At 43.6% G+C, this 27,354-nt stretch overlaps 1 protein-coding gene across 1 annotated transcript in view; it reads right to left on the minus strand.

Annotated features, from left to right (window-relative positions):
* Nucleotides 1-874: 874 nt before the first annotated feature.
* Nucleotides 875-27,354, minus strand: part of LOC124551157 (esterase FE4-like) — a 106,361-nt gene continuing 79,881 nt past the window's right edge. The window contains exons 8-10 of the mRNA XM_047126125.1: nucleotides 6,067-6,232; nucleotides 2,466-2,598; nucleotides 875-1,214 (exon numbers count right to left, since the gene is read on the minus strand). Coding sequence (XP_046982081.1) covers nucleotides 1,055-1,214; nucleotides 2,466-2,598; nucleotides 6,067-6,232 — 459 coding nt within the window. The 3' untranslated portion in view covers nucleotides 875-1,054. The remainder of the gene's footprint in view (nucleotides 1,215-2,465; nucleotides 2,599-6,066; nucleotides 6,233-27,354) is intronic.

The raw sequence follows: 27,354 nt of genomic DNA on the forward strand, positions 1-27,354 counted from the left end.
AAGCAGCTTCAGCCATTTTTATTCTGTGCATTAACAGCGTGACAATCAGAGCACAAAGATGCAGAGGCTATGACTGTACACGATTTTTGAAATAAAAACTACGTAGCTAAAGCATCATTAAGAAAAACGTTGATGTCTGTTAAAACATTCGAATGTCTTAAAGATCCATTTAACGTAACTTAGTAATACTATATCTAATACATAAGTAGGACCTACTGCCAAGAGAGGAACAACACCAGTCTACGTGTGCTACGGCTTCTGACCAATCATCGCGTTTGTGTTTGTTTACATCAGGTTTATTCTTATGATGAACGGATTACAGTATCAAACGTACACATGAATCTGAGGAAAAACTTTTTGAGAATGTACATTTGGAGCACAGATTTTGTGCAGAAGTGAGCCACTGTCTGTGGGAATTCCGTAACAGAAGAGAATCGATGCGTATGTGATGTGGAGCTATGAAAGGATGTTAATGGCTCTGGTGTAGTGATAAGACAGTCAGGAGGTTTTTCCACAGAATCGCCGAGGAGAGGAACAAGTGGACAACATTGACAACAACAAAGTACAGGATGATAGGACATGTGTTAAGACAGCAATGAATAACTCTCATAGTACTGCAGGGAGCTGTACAGGGTTAAAACACAGGAGGAGTCAGCGATTTGAGTATCTACAGCAAATAATTGAGAATGTTGGGTTGCAAGTGCTACTCTGAGATGCAGAGAGTGGCAAAGGAGAGAGATTCGTGTCGGAATAATCATAACACGTCCGACGAAAAGAAAAAGCGAATTTCGTATCGTCACTGAAGTTGGAATACGAGAGGGCAAAATCGGAATGTGTCATTGACGATCTGCAAGTAGAAAATAAGAAAAAGGAATGTATTGTGACGATGTATTTCATGCATTTTCATTCTACAGACACAATATTTCAAACATCCATTGTTCATAACATGTTTAAGGTTTTTCTGGTAGTCGGCATGAAGACTGGCCACTGCCTCTCCTGATCACATTTAGACGACTTCCTCTGATGCAGCTGGGTTCTGCGCTGATGCTGGCGGCTAGCTGTCGTACTGGTTGTAGAGTTTCTCCCAGAAGGCCATCCGCTCCTCAAACGGCCGCCTGGCTATGCACAGCCCATTACTGGTGATGTGCAAGTAGGACTGGTCCTTCTCTGTGAAAGGCGGCCATGACACCTCCACCTCTGGGTCAGAAAGTTGGCTGCACATGGAAAGGGAAAGGTTACTCACAACCAAACAATCACAGGTTCACTTACTTAATTAACTTGGCCAAATTAGGCCCATAGGGCTAAACATCTGTCCAGCCATTGTCTAAATTGTATATTACATACATTACCTTAAGCATGTTATAAGTTACATCTAATGTAGAATACAGCATTTGGAAAGTGCTTAAGGTGCAGGAAAAATACATAATTTACATTCTTTTATGATAACTACAGCAATAAATATAAACTGTGGGAAGGTGGATATAAACTATGAACATTAGCAGCAATGGACATGAGAAAAAAAGGTAGAAGAGGGAGAGAGCGAGGAATGTGATGAAACACAATCAACGAAGCCAAGGGAAAAGTATGTGGCGTGAGGCACACAAAAAAGGAAAGAGGAAAAGGAATAAGAAAGAAAAGGTAGGAGCATTGACCATAATGTTTGACGGACAACTGTCACCATCATCAAACGCTGAAGGCAATGCCTTGTTTACATATCTCTCTTTTCTGTGCCCTGGCAGTTTTACTGCTTGCTTGTAGTTGTAACAGTTCACTTCATTCATAACGCTTTGTAACACTCATTTTATTGCCCTATATCTTCGTTTTTCTCCCAGGATTTTTCTTCCAAAACTGTTATGTCTATATGTATAATTAACTTTTACATCTGATATCAGTTTAATCAATGTTCATTCTTTAATTACTTTTGGAATTTTCTTTTCTCATTGCATCTGCTTTCAGTCTAGGATGCTTTTGTGCTCTTCTTCAAATCCACATCCGTATTGCTGCTATTTTTCTTCTTTTCTTCTTTCACAAGAGCCCACGCCTCACAAGCATAGTTCAAAAAACTCTAAAAAAAATTCATAATGACTCTCTTTCTTGTTTCTTTACAAGGTGTTTGTCAGTTAATAAATTGCTCTTATTTCTGATCGCTCGTTTAATTATTTAAGTTCTCTTAATATTCATTGCTCTTCCACAACCCAAGCAGCAAAATTAAAATATGTGCAAGACATAACTGAAAACGTTGGGTATTAGTGCTACTCGGAGATCTAGACTTTGACACATGAGGGAAGTTGTTGCAGCGGGCAGCATTAAAAAAGTGGAAGGAAGGAAAATGAAACAACAAAGTTAAGACAAACGGAAAAGACAATACGTTGTGCATGCAGTGATAACCAACATGAGCATTGTATTTGGCGGACCAATTGCACGTGTGCCTCACCCGTGCAGCTTCTACTGCTTCTGGTACTCACCCTGTTTTTGCAAAGTTGGTCCAGAGGCGCGACAGCTGGTCCGTCAGTTTCGCTTCGAAGGAGCCGGGCTCTGGAGCGCCGCCTAAATTTTCCATACAAACGGTGTAGCTGTAGCCCCCTCCGTGCACAGCACCTGAAACAAACGAGAACACCAATTCTTCGAGACACGAACACAGTTCAACGCCAGGGACCACAAGTTCTCGTAGTGAAAGAAGTAACATTCTCTCACATGTTGTGTAAATTGTATTGGATAGCTATCGATAGATGGGAATTAAGACTGGGAGAGGTGGAACTACATCCATCTTTCCCTCATTCTTCGCTGCCCAGCTAAGCACCCGACTACAGTCTGGCCATATCGTGTGCAACAACCTGCAACGTGACGAGGACACGATCCATCACTACACCGCGGCAGTGGTGGTGGTGGTGGTGGTGGGACGGTGGTTTTGTGGGGAGGGAAGAGGCGAACGGGATGGGCCTCGATATTTGGAGACCCACCCAGGACTAGGCCACTTACAATCAAATCCCAGACAAGACCAAAATATAAATAAATTTCCATAAATAACATGCAGTCTGCAGTTCAAGCCCTCACACTTTTTTTTAATTGATCAGTCCTCTGACTGGGTTGATATAACCATCAAGAATTCCACTCCTGTGCCAACCTTTTCATCTCAGAGTAGCACTTACACCCTGTGTCGTAAATCATTTGTTACATGTATTTTCATTTCTGTCCTCTTCCACAGCTTTCACTTTCCACAGCGCCTTCTAGTACAATGTAATTCGTGATGACTGGGTGTTGTGTGATGTCCTTAGGTTAGTTACGTTTGAGTAGTTCTAAGTTCTGGGGGACTGATGATCATAGATGTTGAGTCCCATAGTGCTCAGAGGCATTTGAACCATTTTTACCATGTAATTTATCTCTTTATGTCTTAACACATGTCCTGTCATCTTGCCCCTTCTTTATGCCAGAGTTTTCCAAACGTCCGTTTCCTCCTACATTTTGTCGAAAGCTTCCTTATCCCTTATTTTTATAAATTCACCCAATTTTTAACATTCTTCTGTAGCATCAACATCTCAAATTCTTCGATTCTACTCTATTGCTGTCTTCCTACACTTTATGAGTCACTACTATGCAATGCTGTGCTCCAAACGTACATTCTCAGAAACTTCTCCTTCAAATTAAGACCTACGTTTGGTACGATTAGACTTCTCTGGACCAGGAATTCCCACTTTGCCTATGCTAATCTGATTTCTATGTCTTCTTTGCTTCCACATATAAACAACTTCAAAGAAATTACACCGCCGGTATTTCAAGAACAATGGCTCTGGACAGTAGCGTAGTGGGCTATAATTATCCGTAAGACGTCAACAAAATCACACGTTCGTGACCGTGAGTTAGGACTGCTCATTTGATCTAATAACGTCTGTCTGTGATATTCAATACACAAGGCGTGCATAAACGATGAAATCCTGCTGGCCAACTAACATATACACTGAAGAGCCAAACGAACTGGTACAGCTGCCTAATATCGTGTAGGGCTCTTGCAAGCGCGCAGACGTGCCGCAACACGACGTGACATGGACTCTACTAATGTCTAAAATACTGCTGGAGGGAACTGACACCATGAATCCTCCAGGGTTGTCCATAAATCCGTAAGAGAATGAGGGGGTGTAGATCTCTTCTGACCAGCACGTTGGAACGCGACTCAGATATTCTCAATTGTTCATGTCTGGGGAGTTTGCTGGTCAGAGGAATTGTTTAAACACAGAAGACTGTTCCTGGCGCCCCTCTGTAGCTATTCTGCACGCATGGAGTGTCGCACTGTCCCGCTGGAATTGCCCAAGTCCGTCGGAATGCCCAATGAATGGATGCAAGTGACCAGACACAATACTTACGTACCTGTCACCTGTCAGAGTCGTATCTAGGCGAATCAAGGATCCAATATCACTCCAACTGCACACGCCGCACACCATTAGAGAGCCTCCACTAGCTTGAACAGTCCCCTGGCTGACAGGCGGGGTCCATGGATTTATGAGATTGCCCCATACCTGTACACGTTCTAACGATTCTCTTTTGTCGTCGTTGGTCCCGTCCTTGTAGGATCTTTTTCCGGATGGAGCAATGTAGGAGATTTGATGTATTACCAGATTCCTGATATTTACGGTACATTCGTGAGATGGTCGTACGGGAAACTCTCCACTTCATCCCTACCTTTGAGATGATGTGTCCCATTGCTCGTGCGCTGACTATAACACCACGTTCAAACTCGCTTAAATCATGATAACCTGCCATTATAGCAGCAGTAACCGCTCTAAAAATTGCGCCAGTCTCTTGTTGTCTTATATAGGCGTTGCCGAACGCAGCTTTGTATTCTTCCTGTATATATATGTCTGAATTTGAATATGCTTACTTATACCAGTCTCTTTGGCACTTCAGAGCATATTATAGCTAGATGGAAAGTTCATTAAAGATAGTAATAGGTTTTACAGAGGTTAATAGTTTTATGAAATTATCAGTGTAATAAAAATGAAGTGTTGTTAACACATAGACAACTTTATGTAGTTTTAATCTAGCTACTTAAAATGAAATATTTAGAGCAAAACTCTTTATTTCCTCAACGTCTGTTAAATTAATATAATCTATTTGACAACATCATTTACCAAATTTAGGCTTTATTAAATACTGAAAGGAAATTCACATGCTATACTAGAAAGAAGCGTTATGAAAACATGATTGATTCTTGTCTATAAAGATACGAATTCGTAAATTTAGGAAAAATGAAAACTCTTGAAAAGAAACAGGTTTGTTGTTGTATGAAAACAGTGATAATATAAATGGCTATAAAATTTCAAAAGTCAAATGTAAAAGTTGCTCAACTGGAGAGGAGTCAGTATGAGAAAGTCTTGGAGACGCCAACACTGGTACGACACATGGTCAGGAGGACTATAGAGACAGTAGAGACAAAAGGACGTTCATTATCACCCATCCGGCATGTGTGAAGTAGACGCCAGTTGGTGAATGCAATGTTTTTCAAGCAAGGAATTTATAATTTTCTCTAATATTTAAAAATAATATAATCAAAGCAAACATTTGTTTCAAAAGCGAAATCAACAAAAAGAAGTAGCTGCAGAGTATACTTTAGCAACAAACATGGTTCCTCTGGAGTGAACAATTCATATAAGTAAATGATAATTTTACTTTTCTCATATGAACTTTCATCTAATATATAAAATTATCCTTTTTAGTGAGTAAAGCTTCACTCAAGTTAACGTTTTATTTGAGCCAAAAGTGAAATGGAAAGTTAGATCATGCGCTATGTACACTACAATATTAACAGTAAACAATAAGCTTACGTCAAAGGAGACATGACATAATGGAAGAATGTGCGCTGTGGACCTAATACAGCCTAATAAAATAAATACATAAGTAATTTGCTATAACAGTCAGTGATTAGCCCTCACATTATATTGCCAGTGTTTTAACATTTCTTCGTCTACACAAAAGGACGAAGTTAATATCAGTTACACGTGTTATAATCAAACTGGAAGAGATTTTGCACGCAGTAAGTGATCCCTTCCAGAGATAGTACACAAAGTACAGTACCGTCAAATATCTTCCCCGCACTGCGTAACAGATCTCCTATGGGCCCCTGGGAAATTCGGTCGTTCCTATAGTGGCAGACAAAGAAGTAGGCTGGAGCCTTCGACTTCAGGTTGTGGAGTTTGGCCACACGAACCGCGTGGTACGTGAACATTAAGTCGCCCAAGAGCTGAAATGAGAAAGCAAGACAAAGATAGAATTAGAAAATATTAAGAGATGGTAGCAAGAGACTCACAGAATCATTGTACAACATAGACACACCAGCTCAACAGGTACATATGTGATGTTAGGATACCGTGATCGATAATCCTATCCAGCGAGCTATCTAGCAACAGGTGTCAGCTGGTCACCCTTAGCTTCTACACCTTCCTATAGTCTCCCGCCTTTTGGGGTATCGCATTGAAGTGCGAGTTAGTACCGAGTGCGTGAATGCAGTGCTGGAGTAGATCCAGTCGACTGAACACGTAATGAAAGAGTCGCCAGTTAGAAATATATGAAGTTGAATAATAAAGTGTTTAATAGCGCACTGAGGCAAATATTTCGTTGGAACAAGAATGCTGAATCGTCCGTGGCATTTTGGGGTAATGACTTTTAGAATTTTTCGGTATTATCATAGGAATGAGTGAGAATGAGTGTGACATGGTGTGACATGATTAGGCGTGTTTTCTCTTGTTTGAAAATTGAATGAACTTTCTTAAGGGATATCATCTCTTATTTCAGGAGATCTTTACTTGCTTTTTGGTTACTTTCTGGTAAATGACAACTATCAAGTCAAGCACAATTAGGCTGTAGATGGTTATTTATGCGATTGTGGCTGAATTAAGTATCTCTACCTGATAGTTTACATGTGGGGTGCAATGCCACAACACAATTTTCGGATTTAAGACTCACGGAAAGGAACCGTACTGAACTACGCAAAGCAACAATGGAGTACAAACTGTTCGTGTAAACAGGTACGGAACGTGCAGTGCAGTGATTTATCACCAACAGCATAATAGAACAACAGTTGGTCTCTTCGCCTATTTAAACGCAAGGTGCTACATTTACCTTCGTCCAGGTCCCATTAGCAGTTACCCAGCCACTGGAATTCGCTGTCTTCTAACCAAATCATCTAAGACGTTGCGCAGTAAAGTGATAGATACTGCAAAACACTGATCTAAGCACCAAGTTTTCAATGGTTCCTATCCCGCACAAGAATCATTGACTGACTAATGAAGTGTTCCGTTGGATCCCTAGGGAAGCTTGCCTCTACCTAATCCACGGCTCCATTCCCTTATGTGACGGTATCTTCATCCCTGTATAACTGCATAATCTTACTTGACAGCACGTGTTTACACAGTTTATTCGACCCATGGAACTTAGAACGTTTCATCGTTTTTCTTTTATTAACGTACACATATGTGATGTCACCTCCACCTTATACATCTAGACTCATATTAAAGCTCCCTAGCTTCTGTTGCAAATTCCGAATACTTCCCGAATATTTCGCTTTCTTCTAAGTGTATCTATACATCACCGTAACATGACATCTGGGTGTTGGCAACTAATTGTGGTTTTTTCCATGCAGTATTCCCCGATACAGCTTAGAACTGTGTTCTAGTTGCCTGTGAGTTGCTATTTCCAACATTAAAAAGCATACTTGTTGACAGATGATTCTGAACTGTAGCACAGGTCAGTTTTTTCGTAGGATGTGTTAAGACGGTGTTAGAGTTGACCTGTCTAGGTGTAACTTGTCTCAATATAGAATGTGGATACTTCACTTTAACAAAGAACAGCTACATCCTTTGGACATAATTATACACCATTTTCTGCTAAATGGACTGTAGTATTTGTGACTGTGTATCTCTAATGCAATGTACATCATACAGAATATCCAAAATGTTTACATATCTTACGTGATTCCCATATCCAAAGTATTAGGTAAAACAGCGTCTTTTGTTATACGAGAGCTGTTCGATAAAGAATGTGCTTTTTTTTTGACAACATACCTGTACTCATCGTCATAATTTTGATGGTCCTTGTCAAAGGAGTATCCCATGAATGTGATGCACTTGTCCCAGCGTTCCTGCCAGTCTTCAAATACATGCTGGAAACCATTTTTTGAGAGGTCCAAAATCGCCTCCGCAGCCTTCACCACTGCTTCTGACGATTGGTAATGCCTTCCACGAAGGCTTTTCTTCATGTTAGAGAATAGAAAAAAGTCACATGGGACCAAATCCGGACAGTAGGGATGGTGAGAGATGCACTTCACGTTGATTTTTGCAAGGTATTCAGCAATATGTAATATCTGGCAATATGCGACTGCGCATTAAATTGGTGCTGCATCCAGCCTGCTTCACGGAAATGTGGTATTTTCCTCCTGATTTGGACTTGCAATGCTTTCAGGACATCCTTGCAGTATTGTCCAGGCACTGATGCGTGTGCAGGTACAACATGGTCATAAACCATTCCAGTAGCAGCTTTTTCAGGGGTTGGTCATGAAGGACATTTCCACACTGAGCTATGCTGTTTGCTCTCAGCATCAAAATAATGTAGCCAAGTTTCATCAGCAGTGATTACATTTGAAAGAAACTCCGGATCTTCATCTAACATCAACCTTAACTGCATGCAGACCTGCACGCAAATGCCCTTTTGTTCAGGAATCAAAAGTCTTGGAACCCATCGCGCACAAACACGTTTTATGAGCAATTTTTCTGTCACCAACGTGTGGGTGGCACCCAATGAAATGTTCAGTATTTCAGAAACTTAAGGTAATTCGTCGATCCTCTCCCACAATGACAACAGCAGTGTTGATGTTTCCTTCCGTAAGAGCAGTAACTGGAGCATCGTGTTCACCTTCAATTGAAATTGATTGTCTCCCCTCTTTAAACATCTTAAACCACCTTCGAGCTGTGCTGTAGGGAAAAACAGACTCTCCATAGGCGTCCTGTAACATTGTATAGGCCTCAGCTGAAGATTTGTTGAGACGAAAGCAGAATTTCAAAGCCGCATATTGTTCCTCGCGTGTTACCTTCATTGTAACGGTGGACGGTACTGAACATGTCTGCCCTTGCCTTCCTCTCAAAGGCGGGAATCAGGAGTCCCAACAATGAAATTACTATGGCGTGTTTGTTGCACATTAAGCTAACACAATATGATAAGATAAAATTATAAGATAAAATTATACTGAACTCGTCTGCCCTTGCCTGCCTCTCACAGGCGGGAATCAGGAGTCCCAACAATGAAATTACTATGGCGTGTTTGTTGCACATTAAGCTAACACAATATGATAAGATAAAATTATACTGAACACGTCTGCCCTTGACTGCCTCTCACAGGCGGGAATCAGGAGTCCCAACAATGAAATTACTATGGCGTGTTTGTTGCATATTAAGCTAACACAATATGATAAGATAAAATTATACTGAACACGTCTGCCCTTGCCTGCCTCTCACAGGCGGGAATCAGGAGTCCCAACAATGAAATTACTATGGCGTGTTTGTTGCACATTAAACTAACACAATATGATAAGATAAAATTATACTGAACACGTCTGCCCTTGACTGCCTCTCACAGGCGGGAATCAGGAGTCCCAACAATGAAATTACTATGGCGTGTTTGTTGCATATTAAGCTAACACAATATGATAAGATAAAATTATACTGAACACGTCTGCCCTTGCCTGCCTCTCACAGGCGGGAATCAGGAGTCCCAACAATGAAATTACTATGGCGTGTTTGTTGCACATTAAACTAACACAATATGATAAGATAAAATTATAGTGCGGGAAATTAAGACCATAAAAATGTATGATAATTCTTTATTGAACAGCCCTCGTATATTGTAGTAGTATTGCATTTTAATAGTAGCAAACAGTTAGAAGCCGTAGGAAATCTGCCCAAGCGACTTCATCCACTATGCTTGATATTGCATGTCTATTGATGCCCACTACCCCAGTAGTGGCACTACGTGCGGCATCTGCATTTGTCTACTGCTATAGAAGTTGCAACAGAAGTGTTACATTTCCGTTTTATACTCGAAATCTTTGGTAGAGAGGCTGTTAGAGACATTGTTTCCTTTTTCTCAAGACTTGAGGAATAACATTGTTCTTAGAAATTGAAACCAATCACAATCCGGAAATATCCCTACATACGGCATGTACTGTGGGAACAATGTTTTGGTTTGAAAGAACAATAAGTTTCTCCTGATTTTACATAACACTTTCATACTGATAGCACACATTTGGACAGCGCTCCATAGGGTCAGACACTAACAGTCAATTGCATAGTTATAAGTCGTACCTGCAGAGCTATCTCCTCACCAGTTTTTCCAACTATGCGGTGGGTGGGTGGTTTGGGTTGTTTGGGGCAAGAGACCAAACAGCGAGGTCATCGGTCTCATCGGATTTGAATGGATGGGGAAGGAAGTCGGCCGTGCCCTTTCAGAGCAACCATCCCGGCATTTGCCTGAAGAGATTCAGGGGAATCAGGATGGTCGGACGCGGGATTGAACCGTCGTCCTCCCGAACGCGAGTCCAGTGTGCTAACCACTGCACCACCTGGTTCGGTTTCCCGCTATGCCTCTTTCTGCTGCAGTATTGCTCCCATGCAGGAAGGAATTACAGTTTCGTCATAACATCATGTCTCCCATGTTAAAGTCATCTTCCTTGTATATCTAGAGCCCACATTAAAGCCCTGTAGCTTCTGACGCAAATTTAGATTACTGCCACCGTATAGCGTGTCTATAAATCAGAGTGTGCGCCTAATCGTAACTGGTATGTGTGGTAATGGAGTAATATATTTTTTCATCCAATACTCCCCAATACATCATCGAGTCACTACTGTCTTAGCAGAAAGTAGAAGTTGCCTCTGGAATGCTATTACCACATCACAAAGTATCCATTAACAGACGATACAGCAGGTGTTCACAATAATACTCGGTAGGAAATAAAATGATGTTGTTTGACCCTATAGAAGGCTACTTACGTCAAGAAATGTTGGAGCTGTATGTCAGTTGTATACTTTGACACTAAAATCACGATTTCTTAACGCTGGTCAGTGTTTCCAAAGAAAGTAGTAAGCATGTAACAATCATAACCACCGTATTAAGATTTGACCAATAAACACAATGTGATCAAAAGTATCTGGACTCCACCAAAAACATACGTTTTTTATATTAGGTGCATTGTGCTGCCACCTACTGCCAGGTACTCCATATCAGTGACCTCAGTAGTCATTAGACATCGTGAGAGAGCAGAATGGGGCGCTCCACGGAACTCACGGACTACGAACGTGGTCAGGCGATTGGGTGTCACTTGTGTCATACGTCTGTACGCGATATTTCCACACCCCTAAACACACCTAGGTCCACTATTTCCGATGGGATATTGAAGTGGAAACGTGAAGTGGCACGTACAGCACAAAAGCGTACAGGCTGACCTCGTCTGTTGACTGACAGAGACTGACGACAGTTGAACAGGATAGTAATGTGTAATAGGTAGACATCAATCCAGACCATCATTCAAGAATTCCAAACTGCATCAGGATCCACTGCAAGTACAATGACAGTTGAAGGTGAGAAAACTTGGATTTCATGGTCGAGTGGCTTCTCATAAGCCACACACCACGCTGGTAAATGCCAAACGACGCCTCGCTTAGTGTAAGAAACATAAACATTGGGCGATTAAACAGTGGAAAAACGTTGTGTGGAGTGACGAATCATGGTACACAATGTGGCGATCCGATGGCAGGGTGTGGTTATGTATGGTGAATGCCCGGTGAACGTCATCTGCCAGCGTATGTAGTGCCAGCAGTAAAATTCGGAGGCAGTGGTGTTATGGTGTGGTCATGTATTTTTATGGTGGGGGCTTGCACCCCTTGTTGTTTTGCGTGGCACTATCGCAGCACAGGCATTTATGTTCTAAGGACCTTCTCGCTTCCCACTGTAGAAGAGCAATTCGGGGATGGCGAATGTATCTTTCAACACGATCAAGCACCTGTTCATAATGCACGGCCTGTCGCGGAGTGGTTACATGACAGTAACATCCATGTAATGGACTGACCTGCACAGAGCTGATCTGAGTTCTGTAGAGCACCTTTGGGATGTTTTGGAAAGCCGACTTCGTGCCTGGCCTCACCGACCGACATTGATACCTCTCCTCATTGCAACACTCCCTGAAGAATGGGCTGCCATTCCCGAAGAAACCTTCCAGTACCTAATTGAACGTATACCTACGAGACTGGAAGCTGTCATCAAGGCTAAGGGTGGTCCAACACCATACTGAATTGCAGCATTACGGGTGGAGGGTGCCACGAACTTGTAAGTCATTTTCAGTCAGGTGTCCGGATACTTTGGAGCACATAGTGATTGTGTTATCTATCTTCCTGTACAGGGTGTCCCAAAAAACACCGAAAACGCTTAGTATGTTGTGTGGGAAGGCACACTGATCTGTTTTCCAGAAGGAAGCCATTTCCAGAAATGCACAGCTTGGCGCTGGAGAGTGTCGAAGTCTAAGACGGGTCTGCATTCCACACTACTTCGATGAAGCCAACATAAGTAGCGGTTTCTATCACAAACTCTATGGACTCGAGCAATTATGTCGTCTGCTGACGTTACCACTGAGCCATATGTCATAATCTTATTACCCCACAGAAAATAGTCGATGTGTCAGATGTGGTCCAACTATATAAATCCACTGACTGGGATGTGCTACATTGAGGCGATTCTACAGATTGACATCAAAGTGTGCATGTCCATCCGAACATTTAGTGGCAATAGATCTAATAGGGTAGGCAAAGTATATCTAATAAATATGAGATAGATTGACCCTGTTAGTCTGTCTGACAGCAGATATGACCTGATGGTATGGTCACCAAGAATTATCCTGTCCCAGGTGTTAATACTGACCCTGTGTTGGAGATTTTGAATCACCTGCACATGTGGGTTTTCGTCTGCCCAAACATGCTTGGTGTGCAAGTTTAACATGCCTTCTCTAGTGAACGAGCATTCATTTGTGGATAGCACCAACCTCTGTAATTGTGGCTGGTGTATGCATTGTTGTAAATAACACTGCACAAACCATACTTGTCATGGTTAGCCCTCAACCCGCAACGCCTGGACTTTCTCTAGATGGTATGGTGAAGCCAGTTACCACGGAAAAACGCGCCACGCAGCACCTTTACCCATGTGCAGTATCTGTGTCACTTATCAAGTGCAGGTGGCTGTGCCCTCTTCGAACATTGTCAGCATATCGTCCCCCAGCTGTAGCATTGGAGCCAAGCGTGACTACTTGTGTCATGTTTTGGCACCTACCATACGACAAATATCAGACTGGGGATACTATTTGCAAGTATCAAGCTCAAAGTGCAATTGCTTTATTGTTCAATGGACACATCTCAGACAGAAAATACCTATGTGCAACTTTATGGTTTGTCTGAGGCATCTCTCGATGGCCACGAACATGAAAGGAAGTGGGGTACATCTGTTTGGAAAACATTCCATGTAAATCTTGCAGCAGCTCTCCCACTGCAATCTTCTTTGCCATATGCAGGCGGTCCATGTCAGGGATTATTACAGCAGTCCATCGCTCCCTTCTTCCTCTACCACGTTTCCTCTCAGTCCCCTTCATCCATACCTCAGCCACAGCGCAAAAGAGTTCAGCCTGAGGCCTTCTGCCGCCAATTTTTCTCTACTCGTGGCGCGTTCCAGGTTCAAAAATGGCTCTGAGCACTATGGGACTTAACATCTGAGGTCATCAGTCCCCTAGAACTTAGAACTACTTAAACCTAACTAACCAAAGGACATCACACACATCCATGCCCGAGGCAGGATTCGAACCTGCGACCATAGTGGTAGCGCGGTGCCAGACTGAAGCGCCTAGAACCGCTCAGCCACAACGGCCGGCCGCGTTCCAGGGCTCACAGATAGTCTACACTGAAGAATCGATGGTAGATCGTCAGGTTGACTTCACGTATGCTCATGCTGGTCACACTGGACAGCGATCCTGGCCCAATTGCTTCAGTGTCTTCACTGCAGACTTGGTAGCCATCTCTGATGCTCTTGAACATATCCACTCCTGCACCGGTGAGTCCGCCTACATATGTAGCGACTCCTTAAGCAGCCTACAAGCTCTCGATCAGTGCCACCGTTGCGAGCCTTTGGTGAAAACTATCCAGGAGTCTGTTTATGCCCTCGAGAAGTGTGGACATTCTGTCGCCCACATCTGTATCCCAAGGAAACATCATAATCGGCAGACCAGAAACTGATCTCTGATAGGTATGATGCCCTAAAGGTTTTGGGATCTGTATTACTGAATGACTAACTTAGCCAAAAAAAAAAAAAATGTGCTACAAAGGAGGCAAAAAATGTGTGAGGCCATCCATGCAAGCCACTCACAGGGACTCCATCGTCCATTGCCAGCTCCAAATTGGTCATAATTGGCTGACTCACAGTCATTTCCTGTGTCACGAGGATCCACCTCAGTGTCACTGCAGCTCTTGGTTGACTACATCTTGTTGGACTATCCCATTCTAGCCACCCTGAGACGGACTTTTAACCTTCCTGACGCACTACCTATGGTGTGAGGTGACAATGCCACAATGACTAATCTAGTATTGGGCTTTATTCGGGCGGGCGAGTTTTTATCACTCAGTGTAATGGTGGGCGCCTGGCTTTATCTCCCAGGGCCTCACCCTATCTGCATTTTTTACTCTCCCTCCCCACTTGCATTGTCTGTTCGCCTTCATTTTGTGATGTGTCTAGGCTTCGCCCTAAACTTTTAGGCTGAAGGTTTTAGTGCAGTGTAGAATGTCTGGCGAATGGAATGTGGTTATGGAAAAAGGGACTGATGACATTAGTACTTTAATCCCTTTAAACAACAAACCAATAAAAAAGATGAAAATCGCATGGGGAGAGATTGGGACTATATGGAAGATGTGTAAGGGCTTCCCGGCAAAATATATGCAGTGTAGATTTGCTGGTAACTCCTTACACATCCTTCATACAGTCGTAATCTCTCCCCATGTGATTTCCATGTTTCTGGAGCCATGAAAAAAGAAAAAATTCGTTTCTGTCGATTTTATTTGAATAAAAAGTGCATTCCTTGGCACAATCAGGGTTTCATAGGAAACGAAAATATTTATCCATGAACACATTGACCATCTTGTATCACAGTGAGGTAAATGTCTTAACAGTTATGGAGATTACTTTTAAAATAATAAATCACTTACTTCTTTCCATCAGTCTTATTTTCATGTGACTGCGCCTTACACAAGGGGGTACCCAAGAAAATCGGGATTATTTTTTAAAATAATTGTGACCTTCAATTCTCTGACGCTACCTGAACACATCATGGCAGCTTTCCTTTGACATTAAGGTTACACTCTATGTACCTAACCTTATGTGGTGCTTGAAATGCTGAGTTGTGGAGATGAAGCGACCTGTGGAGAGTGTGGCAAGGCAGCCCATGAAGCTGGGTCTGATTGTCCAACAGCCTGTATTAACTGCTCTGGGAGCCACCGAGTCTGGAGCTAAGCTTGCTCTGTTTTTGCAAAATTAGGGAAATAAAAGTGACCTACCAGATCCCCTACACAGAAGCCAAAAACGAATATAAGGCGACGAAAACGCATGTCTTTGCCACTTCCTATGCTTCCATGGTGCAGAAACCTGTTCCTGAGGTCTATGCTTCGACATAGACGACATCCAGCGTACCACTATTCTCCACCAGCACCTGTTCATACCAAATCAAAGTTAATAAAATCATAGCGATCCAGGCAGCCACGACAGAAGAGACCAGCAATGCTTTCGCAGTGAGCATCACGAAAACATCCCAATAGCAAAGTGCCTCTAACCGCCCGTTTTCTTCAAAGAAAAGTGCTTCTTACACCGCCTTTCCCTCTCATCCTTGCAGGGAAAGGGAGCAGAGGATAGATCTCAGCATCCAGGTCGAAAGCTGTCCCAGGCACCATCGTCATTTTCGCACATCTGACTGATGATGAAGACACTGCTGATTTTGATGTCTCATCACTGGAACCAGGCATCCCATCCACCCCAACTCGCTCTACAAGCGCAAAGAGCAAAGAGAGGTACAAATCGAGACTACGCTCACGAAATGGCTCCTATACTCCAGTGGAATATGAATGGATGCAGGATTCATCTGGACGAACTGAGACTCCTTGTACAGGATAGACCCTTTTGCCTTTGTCTTCAAGAGATTGATTTTAAAGACACTGACATGCCTGTACTTGGAGGCTATCACCTCTACAGAGAAGACGACCTTACTGGTGACAGGGCGAAAGGTGTGATTGCAGGACACTTCTCACTCCTCACCCGTTCCCTTAATCACAAAACTGCAAGTGGTTGTTGTTCGGATAGTGGCTCACATTACTGTCATGGTGTGGTTTTTGTACCTACCGCCATATGAGCCACTTGACAGTGGGGTCCTCACTAATCTTCTTGATGAACTACCTCACTCCTTTCTCCTTTTAGTGGACTTCACTGCACACAGCGCACTGTGGGGTTCTAACATCACCTGCTGCAAGGGTCAGATGCACTACAGATATCACGCTGATGAACATGTGTCAAAGCACACATTTTAGCACCGCTATTGGTTCGTCTACAGCCATAGGTCTCTCCTTTTGGTTGCCCACCCTTACAGACACTGCTCAGTGGAGAGTGGATGATGACCTTAATGGTAGCGACCACTATCCTGTCTGGATCCATCTTACAAATGGAGCAGATCTTAAAGTAACCCACTGAGCCGGCCGTGGTGGCCGTGCGGTTCTAGGCGCTCCAGTCCGGAGCCGCGCTGCTGCTATGGTCGCAGATTCGAATCCTGCCTCGGGCATGGATGTGTGTGATGTCCTTAGGTTAGTTAGATTTAAGTAGTTCTAAGTTCTAGGGAACTGATGACCACAGCAGTTGAGTCCCATAGTGCTCAGAGCCATTTGAACCCACTGAGATGGTTATTTAAAAAGACTAACTGGATGCTTTACAGGCAGTTAGATGTGTGCCGTCATCCAGAACTGGGCGGATCACATTTCAGCCGTGATTCACCATGCCACTGATGCATCCATCCCAAAGTCAATGGTAACACCTAGGAGGCGACCTGTCCCTTGGTAGAATGATGAGTGTGGTTCTGCAATCAGGGACAGAGTGCGGCTATGCACAGATTCAATCGATGCCCTACAGATGAGAATCTTGCAACCCCTCAAATGGCGGGAGCAAAGGCGGGGAGAGTCATTCGGGAGAGTAAGCAGAGATCTTGGCAAGAGTACCTGAACTCCATCAGTAGGTCCACATACGCAAGGAAACTACGGAAAACCATCAGGAGGATTTCAGTGGGCAACTCACGACTGCCAGCAAAGCATGGGAAGTCACCAGGAGGCTCTCAAGGCGCAACTCACGACCGCTAATAGGAGCTGTGTGAACACAGGAGTCACTCCTAACATCGCCAAGAGACACAGGTCGGACAATGACTGAATCATGTAAGTCCCTTACGGCCGAGTCTAGCCAGGATCCTACTTTCTGCCGATATCAGGAAACACAGGAGAAGGCTGATTTTGATTTTTCTTCCGCCAACGTGGAGGAATACAATCAGTCTTTCTCTTTGTGTGTGTTTGATTCTGCATTGCCAGTAGCTTGTGATGGGATGCCTGGAAACGCCTGATAATATACAGCAAGTTTAAACAGTTGGATCCACAGTCGAAAGAGGTCCTCCTTCTTTAATAGAATTTGGATAATGGGAGACTTTCCCAACTCGTGGGAAGGATCTAATTTAATCCCAATTTTAAAACCAGGGAAGGGGCAGTCAGACTCCAGTAGATATCGTAGTATTAGCCTGAAAAGCCAATCACTGGAACATATGGTCAGCTGGCACCTAGTATGGGTTATCAAAACCAGCTCCCTACTCAGTTTCTCCCAGTGAGTGTTCAGGAGGTATCACTCCACTCTTGATAACCTGTCGCAGCTCTATCACTGGGGATTCCGTGGAAGTCTACCCGCCTTCATACAGTCTTTTCTCTCGGGCAGAGATTTTAGATACAAGGTTGGGAATATACTGTCTGACCGTTTTAAGCAGGAGAATAGTGTCCCTCAAGGTTCCGTTTTAAGTGTCACGACATTCTCCACTTCAATAAACACTGTTACATACACAGTGCGACGTCCTGTACCATGTTCCTTGTTTTTGGACGACTTCTCCATCTTCTATGCATCAGTCAGCCTCTTAATGGTCACTCGAGAATTGGAGCTGTCGATCAGGAGGTTGGAGTAATGGTGTTACACAACAGGTTTTAAATTCTTATTGGAGAAAACAGTTTGTGCTGTTTAATTTACACCTTTTAAAACTGGAGGACACAATTCTCACCTTTAAGGAAAAGGTGAAGTGTCTGGCCCTTACTTTTGATGAGAAGTTAACATGGCTGCCACACCTGACCGAAAGGTCTGAAGACATCAAACATTCTTACATGTGTCAGTCATAGGTCTTGGGGAGCCTACAGGGCATGTGTGCTCCAACTTTATAAGGCCTTTGTGTGATCCTGGTTTGAATACAGATGCCAGATTTATGAGTCAGCAAACTATCCCTCAAAATTCTGGACACAGTTAACCACATGGGTATTAATCTTCGTATATCCATAATTGAAACGGACGAAATTCCTCCAGCTGTATTAAGGTGTTGGTTTTATTGGCAACTAGTTTAGGGCTGAACATGATGTAACAACATCGAAACTATTTGCCAATAAAACCAACACCTTAATATAGCTGGAGGAATTTCGTCATTTTTTAACATGGGTATTAGGCTGTCAACAGTGGCCTATCGCACGAGCTCTGTTGACAGCTTATGAGCCTCTGCTGTCTATTTGACGTGTTCTTCTCATGGTACGCCAAGCATATAGGACACTGTCCGTTCCTACATCTCCAACATCCAGCTACGTTGTACAGCCGTCACTGGAGCGGCTGTTCGATTGTGGGCCGCAAGCAACACAGTCATTTGGGATCTGTGCAAGAGAGACCCTTGAGTATTGCAGTTGATGTGCGTTAGGGTCCTAGGACAGGGGTGAAGTAAAGCTACTACCAAGGCCCAGATTACTTTTAAACTGCTTACAGGAAGGATTGTACCCCATACTATACTTTTAAAATTAAATTTAATGGTGTTTTACATAGCCACCCAGAGTTTGTTACTGTCTACACGCATGGTCCTAATCAGGGAGATTTTCTCGGTTGTTCTGTCGTGTTCCCCGATAGTGTCCTCAGGATAGGGCTCCCAGAGTAGTTTTCAGTTTATTACGCGAAACTGTCTGCTATCCTGAGGGCAATGGAGACGGCGTCATGACAAGAAATTCCTCATCTGCCCTGATTCTCAAAGCGCCTTTCTCGCTATTGGGCAGATGTATCCAGAAGATCGAATGGCGCAAGAAGCGCAGGACGCTCTTTTCCTCTAGCAAAGGCAAAACAAGGAAATCGTTTTCTGATGGGTTCCGTGGCACACAGGGAATCGGGGAAACGAAGTCGCTGATGCGGCCGCCAACGCCACGGAGGCTTGCCCCCTTCCTCCCCCTGCTCGCTGTTCAGTGCCCCTGCAGGCTGTAACTTCACTAATCCTATGAACGTTGTCAACTGCAACGTCAGAACTGCCTCTCTGATCCCTCTACATTTCCTAAAGCCAAACTCATCGTCATCTAACACATCCTCAATTTTCTTTTCCATTCTTCTATATATTATTCCTTTAAATATCTTTGCTGCATGAGCTGTTCGCTGATTGAACGATAATTCTCACACTTGTCAACTCTTGAAGCCTTCGGAATTGTGTGGTTGATACTTTCCTGAAAGTCAGATGGCATGTCGAAAGACTCACAGATTCCATACACCAACGTGAATAGTCGTTTTGTTTCCATTTCATCCAATGATTTTAGAAATTCTAATGGAATGTTATTTGTTCCCTTCTGCCTTATTTGATATCAAGTACTCCAAAGCTCTCTTAAACTCTGATTCTAATATTGGAACCCCTATCTCCCTTCTAAATCGACTCCTGTTTCTCCTTCTACCCCATCATACAGGCCTTCAATATGCTTTATCCGCCCTGTCATATGCATTGAACAATGGAATTCCCATTGTATTAATATTACCACCCTTGCTTTTAATTTCACCGAAGGTTATTTTGAGGTTCCTATAAGCTGAGTCAGTCCTTCCTCTGGTATCGCACGCCGCGGAATTTGAATCCCGTCAGACGTCATGGACGTCGAAGACCCCTAGAGGCCTCTGCATCATTGCGCCATAAGCTGTGGCGGCGCGCGCGTCCTGGCCCGCATGTAGTGTGAGGGCGCTACAGTGGAACACGTGGATCCAGCGGCCAGTAGCTGCGCTCCCGATAGAGTACTTAAGCGCCTGCCTCTCGCTCAGCCAACTCTCCCTCCCTCTCTTGTGCTCTCTCTCAGTGTCTCTGCACTCCCTCCTGCCTTGTCTTCCCTCTTTCATCTCCTGCCCCACGTGTCTCCTGCCTCTTAATGTACCCGCTGACGCCCCTACTTTCTTCATCCCACCGCCTCCCCTGCTGCCCCTTGCTCTCCCCTCCTTTTCCATCCACGCTGACCTCTCCCTCGGTAGGTCCCACCGGACGGTTTTATTCTTCATCGTGTGTGCTCCAAGTGGGTTTTAAGTATGTTGGTCTGGAGTGTTTTTAATACTCTGGGCGACTTTTAACCTGTGCATGTACATTCAGTGTCTTCTTTGTGTTTTAAGAATCGCCAACTGTGTTTTTTAACTTTCTGGTGACTTTTTTAATTGTCCCCCGTGAACGTCTCCATGTCAGTATATTTTTGCCTCCATTTTCTCCCCTTACTCTGTTTTATGTTCCCCTTTTTTATCGCCTTATATATGTAACGTTTTATTCTTGTTGTAGTTGTAATGTCACTCGGCTGAAGAGCGGCTGACAGCCCTCCCCTGCCCATATGGGGCAGGCGAATGACACCACAACAAAGAAAAAAAAAAAGCTCATCCAGCAAGTCTAATCGTTGCATGAGTCGCGACACATCGCCTCGACAACAGGCAGTGTGTTGTTTATCGCACTTTGATCTCGTTAATAGTGGACGTCTTGGTTTCGTTTTGTTGTCTCTGTCACTCCGTTCGTTCTTGCGTGTTGTTGTCGTAAGGTCTTTCTCCATCGTCCGTCGTTGTTTCGTGTCCGTCCTTTCCGTTCGTTTGTTTGTGCATGGGCCGCTCTCCGTTTGGTCCTGCCGCACTTTCTCACAGCAGGTTACAACAATTCCGACAATAATTTCTTTTTCGATTTCTTCACATTTCTTATGCAGCCATTTCGACTTACCTTCTCTGCTCTTCCTATGTATCTGTTTTCTCAGCGACTTGTATTTCTGTATTCGTGAATTTCTCTGAAATTTTGTACTTCCTTCTTTCATCGATTAAATGAAGTATTTCTTCTGTTGCCCATGGTCCTTTGCAGTACCATCTTTGTACCTATGTTTTTCTTTCCAGCTTCTGTGATTGACTTTTTGGAGATTTCCATTTCCTTGGAACTGTACTGCCTATCGAGCTATTCCTTATTGCTGTACCTATAGCCTTAGACAACTTTTAGTGTGTCTCGTCATTCCTTAGTACTTCTGCATCACTCTTCCTTCCATATTGATTCTTTCTGACTAGTCTCTTAAACTCCAGCCTACTCTTCATCACTACTACATTGTGATCTGAGTCTATATCTGCTCCTTCGTACTCCTTATAATCCAGTACCTGATTTCGGAATCTCTGTCTGACCATGATGTAATCTAACTGATATCTTCCCGTACCATCCGGCCTTTTCCAAGTATACCTTCTCCTCTTGTGATTCTTGAACAGAGTATTCGCTGTTACTTGCTAAAATTTATTACAGAACTCAATTAGTCTTTTCCATTCTCATTCGTAGTACCAATCCCATAATCTCCTGTAACGTTTTCTTCTATTCCTTCCCCTACAACCGCATTCCAGTCCCTCTTGACTATTAGATTTTATTTCCCTTGGTGTATTACCTTTCAATATCCTCATATAGTTTCTCTATCTCTTCGTCTGCAGCTTGCAACGTCGGCATGTAAAACTGAATTATCATTGTGTTGGTTTGCTGTCTGATAAGAACAGCCCTATCACTGAACTGTTGAACAGAAACATATTAGGACTATACTTCAGTATACTTCAAGCATTCTGAGAAGAAACTTTTGCTATCGCCGATGCGGTCTATGAATCAACATTATTTGTTGCAACAGGATTCCATGGAGTTCATGTAATTATTGGAACAATTTTCCTATCAACATGATTCCTTCGACATTCAATAAATCAGTTATCACCGAGACAATTCTCCATCCTACCTTTCAATTGGTAACGAATGCTACTCCTGTCATGCCATTTTCTGCTGGTGTTGATATTATCCTATACTCATCTGACCAGTAAATCTTGTCTTCTTTCCATTTCACTTCACTGACTATCTAGATTGAGCTTTTCTAGCATCCCTACCACTTTTAACATTCCACTCCTCGATTCGTACAACGTTATCCTTTAGTCGATTATTGAATCTTTTTCTCATGGTCACCTCCCCCTTGGCTGTCCACTTGCGGAGATCCGAATGGGGGACTGTTCCAGTATCTTTTGCCAGTGGAGAGATCATCATTACAGTTTTTCAATTACAGGCCACATGTCCTGTGTATACACTTATGCCGTGATTTACATTGCCTTCCGCATCCTCATTGCTGATTCTTCCGCATCCAAGAGCAATAGACTGCCCTGAACCTCTGTCCGCTCCTCCTCTGTCTTTGACAAGGCCGTTGGCAGAATGAGGGTGACTTCTTATGCCTGAAGTCTTCGGCCACCAATACTGATTATCAGTCGAAATTTAACCGATGGTGAGTTTCGAACCCAGTATCAAGGACGTTTTGATTACTTATCAAAGACGCTACCCTCAGGCCCTGTGTGATCACATTGTAGTTACCGACTGATATGGATGTAGGCTACACGCACCGTGGCAAGTGTTCTGTCGGATCCCTGAACCGCAGAATGAATGATGTATTTGTTCCAAAGACGGACAAACAGACTATCAGGCAGGTGGTGATAGAATTTTGGCTCATCAGCGTATGTTACGAAGTATCGGTTCCTGATAAGCTAGAGCAAAACTATAACCTGTCAGTAGAATATTACTCTGTTTTGTTGGTATCAGTAAATATTTATTTAAAGCCATTAAGAGAATGTAAGCTGTACTCGGCAGCCAACTAAAATCTCCTGCTTTTCAAGTGACTAGACTGTGGGCCATATCATACTCAGTCTACCGATGAGGGTGACATATATTTAACCTGAATGGATAGCTCTGGTATCGGGCGCTGCAGAGGATGAATGCCCGTCTTAGGAGATGGATCTCGATACCCGACAGAGGGCACAGCGGCCGCTCTACGCTTGCACGGCAAACCCGCCGCCGTTTCGCGACGCAAGTTAGCCGGCTAATACCGTTCCTATTCTAGTTTCATTGTTGTTATTTCATCCCCCTAGCCTCATATGACTTATCTTAGAAGAAAGATTAAGGAAATGCAAACCTACGTTTCTAGCTTTTGTAGACTTAGAGAAAGCTTTTGACAATGTTGACTGGAATACTCTCTTTCAAATTCTGAAGGTGGAAGGGATAAAATACAGGGAGCGAAAGGCTATTTACAATTCCTACAGAAACCACATGGCAGTTATAAGAGTTGAGGCACATGAAAGGGAAGCAGTGATTGGGAAGGGAGTGAAACAGGGTTGTAGCCTCTCCCCACTGCTATTCAATCTGTATATTGAGCAAGCAGTAAAGGAAACAAAAGAAAAGTTCGAAGTAGGTATTGAAATCCATTGAGAAGAAATAAAATCTTTGAGGCTCGCCGGTGACATTGTAATTCTGTCAGAGACAGCAAAGGACTTGGAAGAGCAGTTGAACGGAATGGACAGTGTCTTTAAAGGAGGGTATAAGATGAACACCAACAAAAGCAAAACGAGGATAATGGAATGTAGTCGAATTAAGTCGGGTGATGCTGAAGGAATTAGATTAGGAAATGAGACACTTAAAGTAGTGAAGGAGTTTTGCTATTTGGGGAGAAAAATAACTGATGATGGTCGAAGTAGAGAGGATATAAAATGTCGACTGGCAATGGCAAGGAAAGCGTTTCTGAAGAAGAGAAATATGTTAACATCGAGTATTGATTTAAGTGTCAGGAAGTCGTTTCTGAAAGTATTTGTATGGAGTGTAGTCATGTATGGAAGTGAAACATGGAGAATAGAAGCTTTCGAAATGTGGTGCTACAGGAATGCTGAAGATTAGATGGGTAGATCACATAACTAATGGTGAGGTATTGGCTCTGAGCACTATGGGACTTAACTTCTGAGGTCATCCGTCCCCTAGAACTTAGCTCCTGGAAGCTTAGAACTACTTAAACCTAATAACCCAAGGACATCACACACATCCATGCCCGAGGCAGGATTCGAACCTGCACAGGATAGACTAGCATGGAGAGATGGAGAGCTGCATCCAACCAGTCTCTGGACTGAAGACTACAACAACAACACCCCCATGTGGGCTGGGGGTTGTCTGTCAACAGTGCAATTCTTCGCTCTTCAGTCAAGCGAATTAAAAAAAAAAAAAAAAAAAAAAAAAAAAAAAAAAAAAAAAAAAAAAAAAAAAAAAGATTGACAATGAGAAATAAAAATAAAATTTGAAACTTAATTTTTTAATTAATTAATATTTAAATTAAAAATCCAAGACTGACAGTTAAAAATGAAAATATATACGTTTTAAAAACATATCACAGGAAGGTGAAATTCTTGTGATACAGACATTCAAGCACTGCAGTTTCACTTAGAAGGGGACCTGCATGAGGGTGAGAGGTGTTGCTGAAGGAGAGAATATGTTCCCTGGGGTTAAGGTGAATGGGTAGAAGGATAGATGTCTGTTACATAGGAAAAACTATGGAGATGGAAGGAAGGAAATGAGGTGGAGAGAGGGAAACACGGTCTGTGGGAAAGATAGAGGGTGAGGAGAAGTGTGTGGTTGCAAGAGGAATGGGATGCAGACGGATGGCGAGGGAAAGGTATGTGGATCCCTCATGTGGAGTGGTGAGATGGCGTAGGGCTAAACTTGGTAGGAGGGGTAAATATCAGGGCGGATCTCATTGTCTGGGAGAGGGAGATCGTTGATTCAAAAAATTCAAATGGTTCGAAGCACTATTGGACTTAACATCTGAGGTCATCAGTCCCCTAGACGTAGAACTACTTAAATCTAACTAACCCAAGGACATCACACACATCCATGCCCGAGGCAGGATTCGAACGTGCGACTGTAGCAGTCCCGTGGTTCAAGACTAAAGCGCCTAGAACCGCTCGACTACAGCGGCCGGCAAGGTCGTTCAATTACGTTTGGATAGGATATGCGGGTTGTGTATGTATGGGGACAGAGGGATGTTTTAGGAAGGCACAGCAGCAAACCAGTGCTCGTGATCAGAGGGGACACAATGGCGTGATTGGAATATAGTTTGTCGACACTATAGGATACAATTCTACGTAGCTGTAATTTAGGCTGCTTCACAGCACACAGCCAGGACCTGTCTCCTTGCAACCACTGCCGTATCCACTACCTACCTCAGCTCTTACCTCTCATCTCCATACTTTTCTTGCCTACAGACTCCTATCTTCCGACCCACACCCCCTGGGATATACTCTCTCCTCCACCAATACATCTCACTCTAGTGTAGGTCCTTTAGATTTTAAGAGAAAGAGCAGTAGTTCAGAGTTTTTGTCAAAAGACTTTTACCTCTTTGCCACGTATTTTTAAAATGTATATATTTCCCCTGTTTCCAGTTGTCTCTCTATGATTTTTAATTTAAAATAGAAAACAGTCCCAAATTTTGTTTGTATTTATCATTGCAATTTATTTAATTTTCCTGGCTGAAGAATGGAGAATTGTGTCCTTCGCCCATATGGGCCGACGGGGACGAAATAACAACAAAAAAAACCACAGCCACACAGTGCAGTGTTCGCGCTTGATACCTACGTAATGATCTTCGCTTTGCATGCACTGTTGGATAACTACCTACTCGGCTATTGTCTCTGGTTGCGTCTTCGATCTGTCTCTCCGCTGCTGTTGATCTTGTTGCCGTCGTTGTGCCGACCGCTTTGCGTAGCGCCTTGTTGTCGTAAGCCTGTCTGTCCTTGTCCTGGTCTTTTGTCTTGTCTGTAGTCTGTCAGTTTCGTCTCGTTCTCCGTACTGTTCGGCTCTCCCACCTGACGGCTCTCTCTATTTCTGCATTTACCAACGTGCGCACCAATATCCGGCTATCAGCATTGGCGACGAGGAGAAAGGCTGTTATTCAGTAGCATGGACGTTCAATTGGCTCGCTTGCTGGAGCAGCAGCAGTTAATACAGCAGCAGACCATGTTAGATTTCTTAGAAAAATCGCTTCAGATTAAGGCGGACAAGCTCAGAGCACACGAGGCCCAGTTCCAACGGCCATCAGCACCGCCTGCTACTGACGCTTCCATTCATCCTCCATTGGTCCCACCATTCAGTGACGCTAAAGTCGACTGGTATACATACTTGCAACGTCTGTCTCGGCCTTTCAATTCGCAGATGACACATTGTTTGCTCCGAAAGTTGGCCCCTCTGCCAGACCGTGTCACACTCTCGATTCAGGAGATTTGCGTTCTGTTGACTAATTACTATTCCCAGTGATGCCAAGAGGTTCCCTCAAGATGAGTTCCATCATCACCATAAAGAACCGGAACAGTCATACCAATGTTGGGTCACTAACTTGCAAGGTCTCAGCTGAAAATGCAATTTCACCTGCGTCAGTCACAGCTGGAAGGATTTTTATGCAGACTCCTTGATTTTTGTATGGTGGTCCAGGCTGTACCAGATCCGAAGGTCCGTACTGCAACGCTGAAACTAAATAAATCCTCGTTGGATCTCACGCTTTTTCGAACTCACACAGGCAGCTAAGAGGCCACAAATCGTGGCAGTCCAGACACCTCCGCACACTCGACTCTCGCGCCACAGGCGCAGGACAGCTCCCACGCAGCACCGTCGTAATTCCTCCTTGTGTGACGTCTCTGTGGCATTTGAGCCTCTGGTCACGTCGCAAATCGCGCCAGCTGGTCCTTTCGCGCCCACAGTGCTTTTCCACTCAGTGCCAGACGGTCTGTTCAGATCACGGGGGGTTCTGCCCGCTTTGTGGCAAAGAAGAGCACCTTCAACTGTGTGTTGCATTCATATGAGCCGCTCTCATCTGTCCTACGAGAACATCAGGACACTGTACATGCCCTGCAGTCTGT

This window comes from Schistocerca americana, chromosome 9, assembly GCF_021461395.2.
Source record: "Schistocerca americana isolate TAMUIC-IGC-003095 chromosome 9, iqSchAmer2.1, whole genome shotgun sequence".
Lineage (NCBI taxonomy): Eukaryota > Metazoa > Arthropoda > Insecta > Orthoptera > Acrididae > Schistocerca > Schistocerca americana.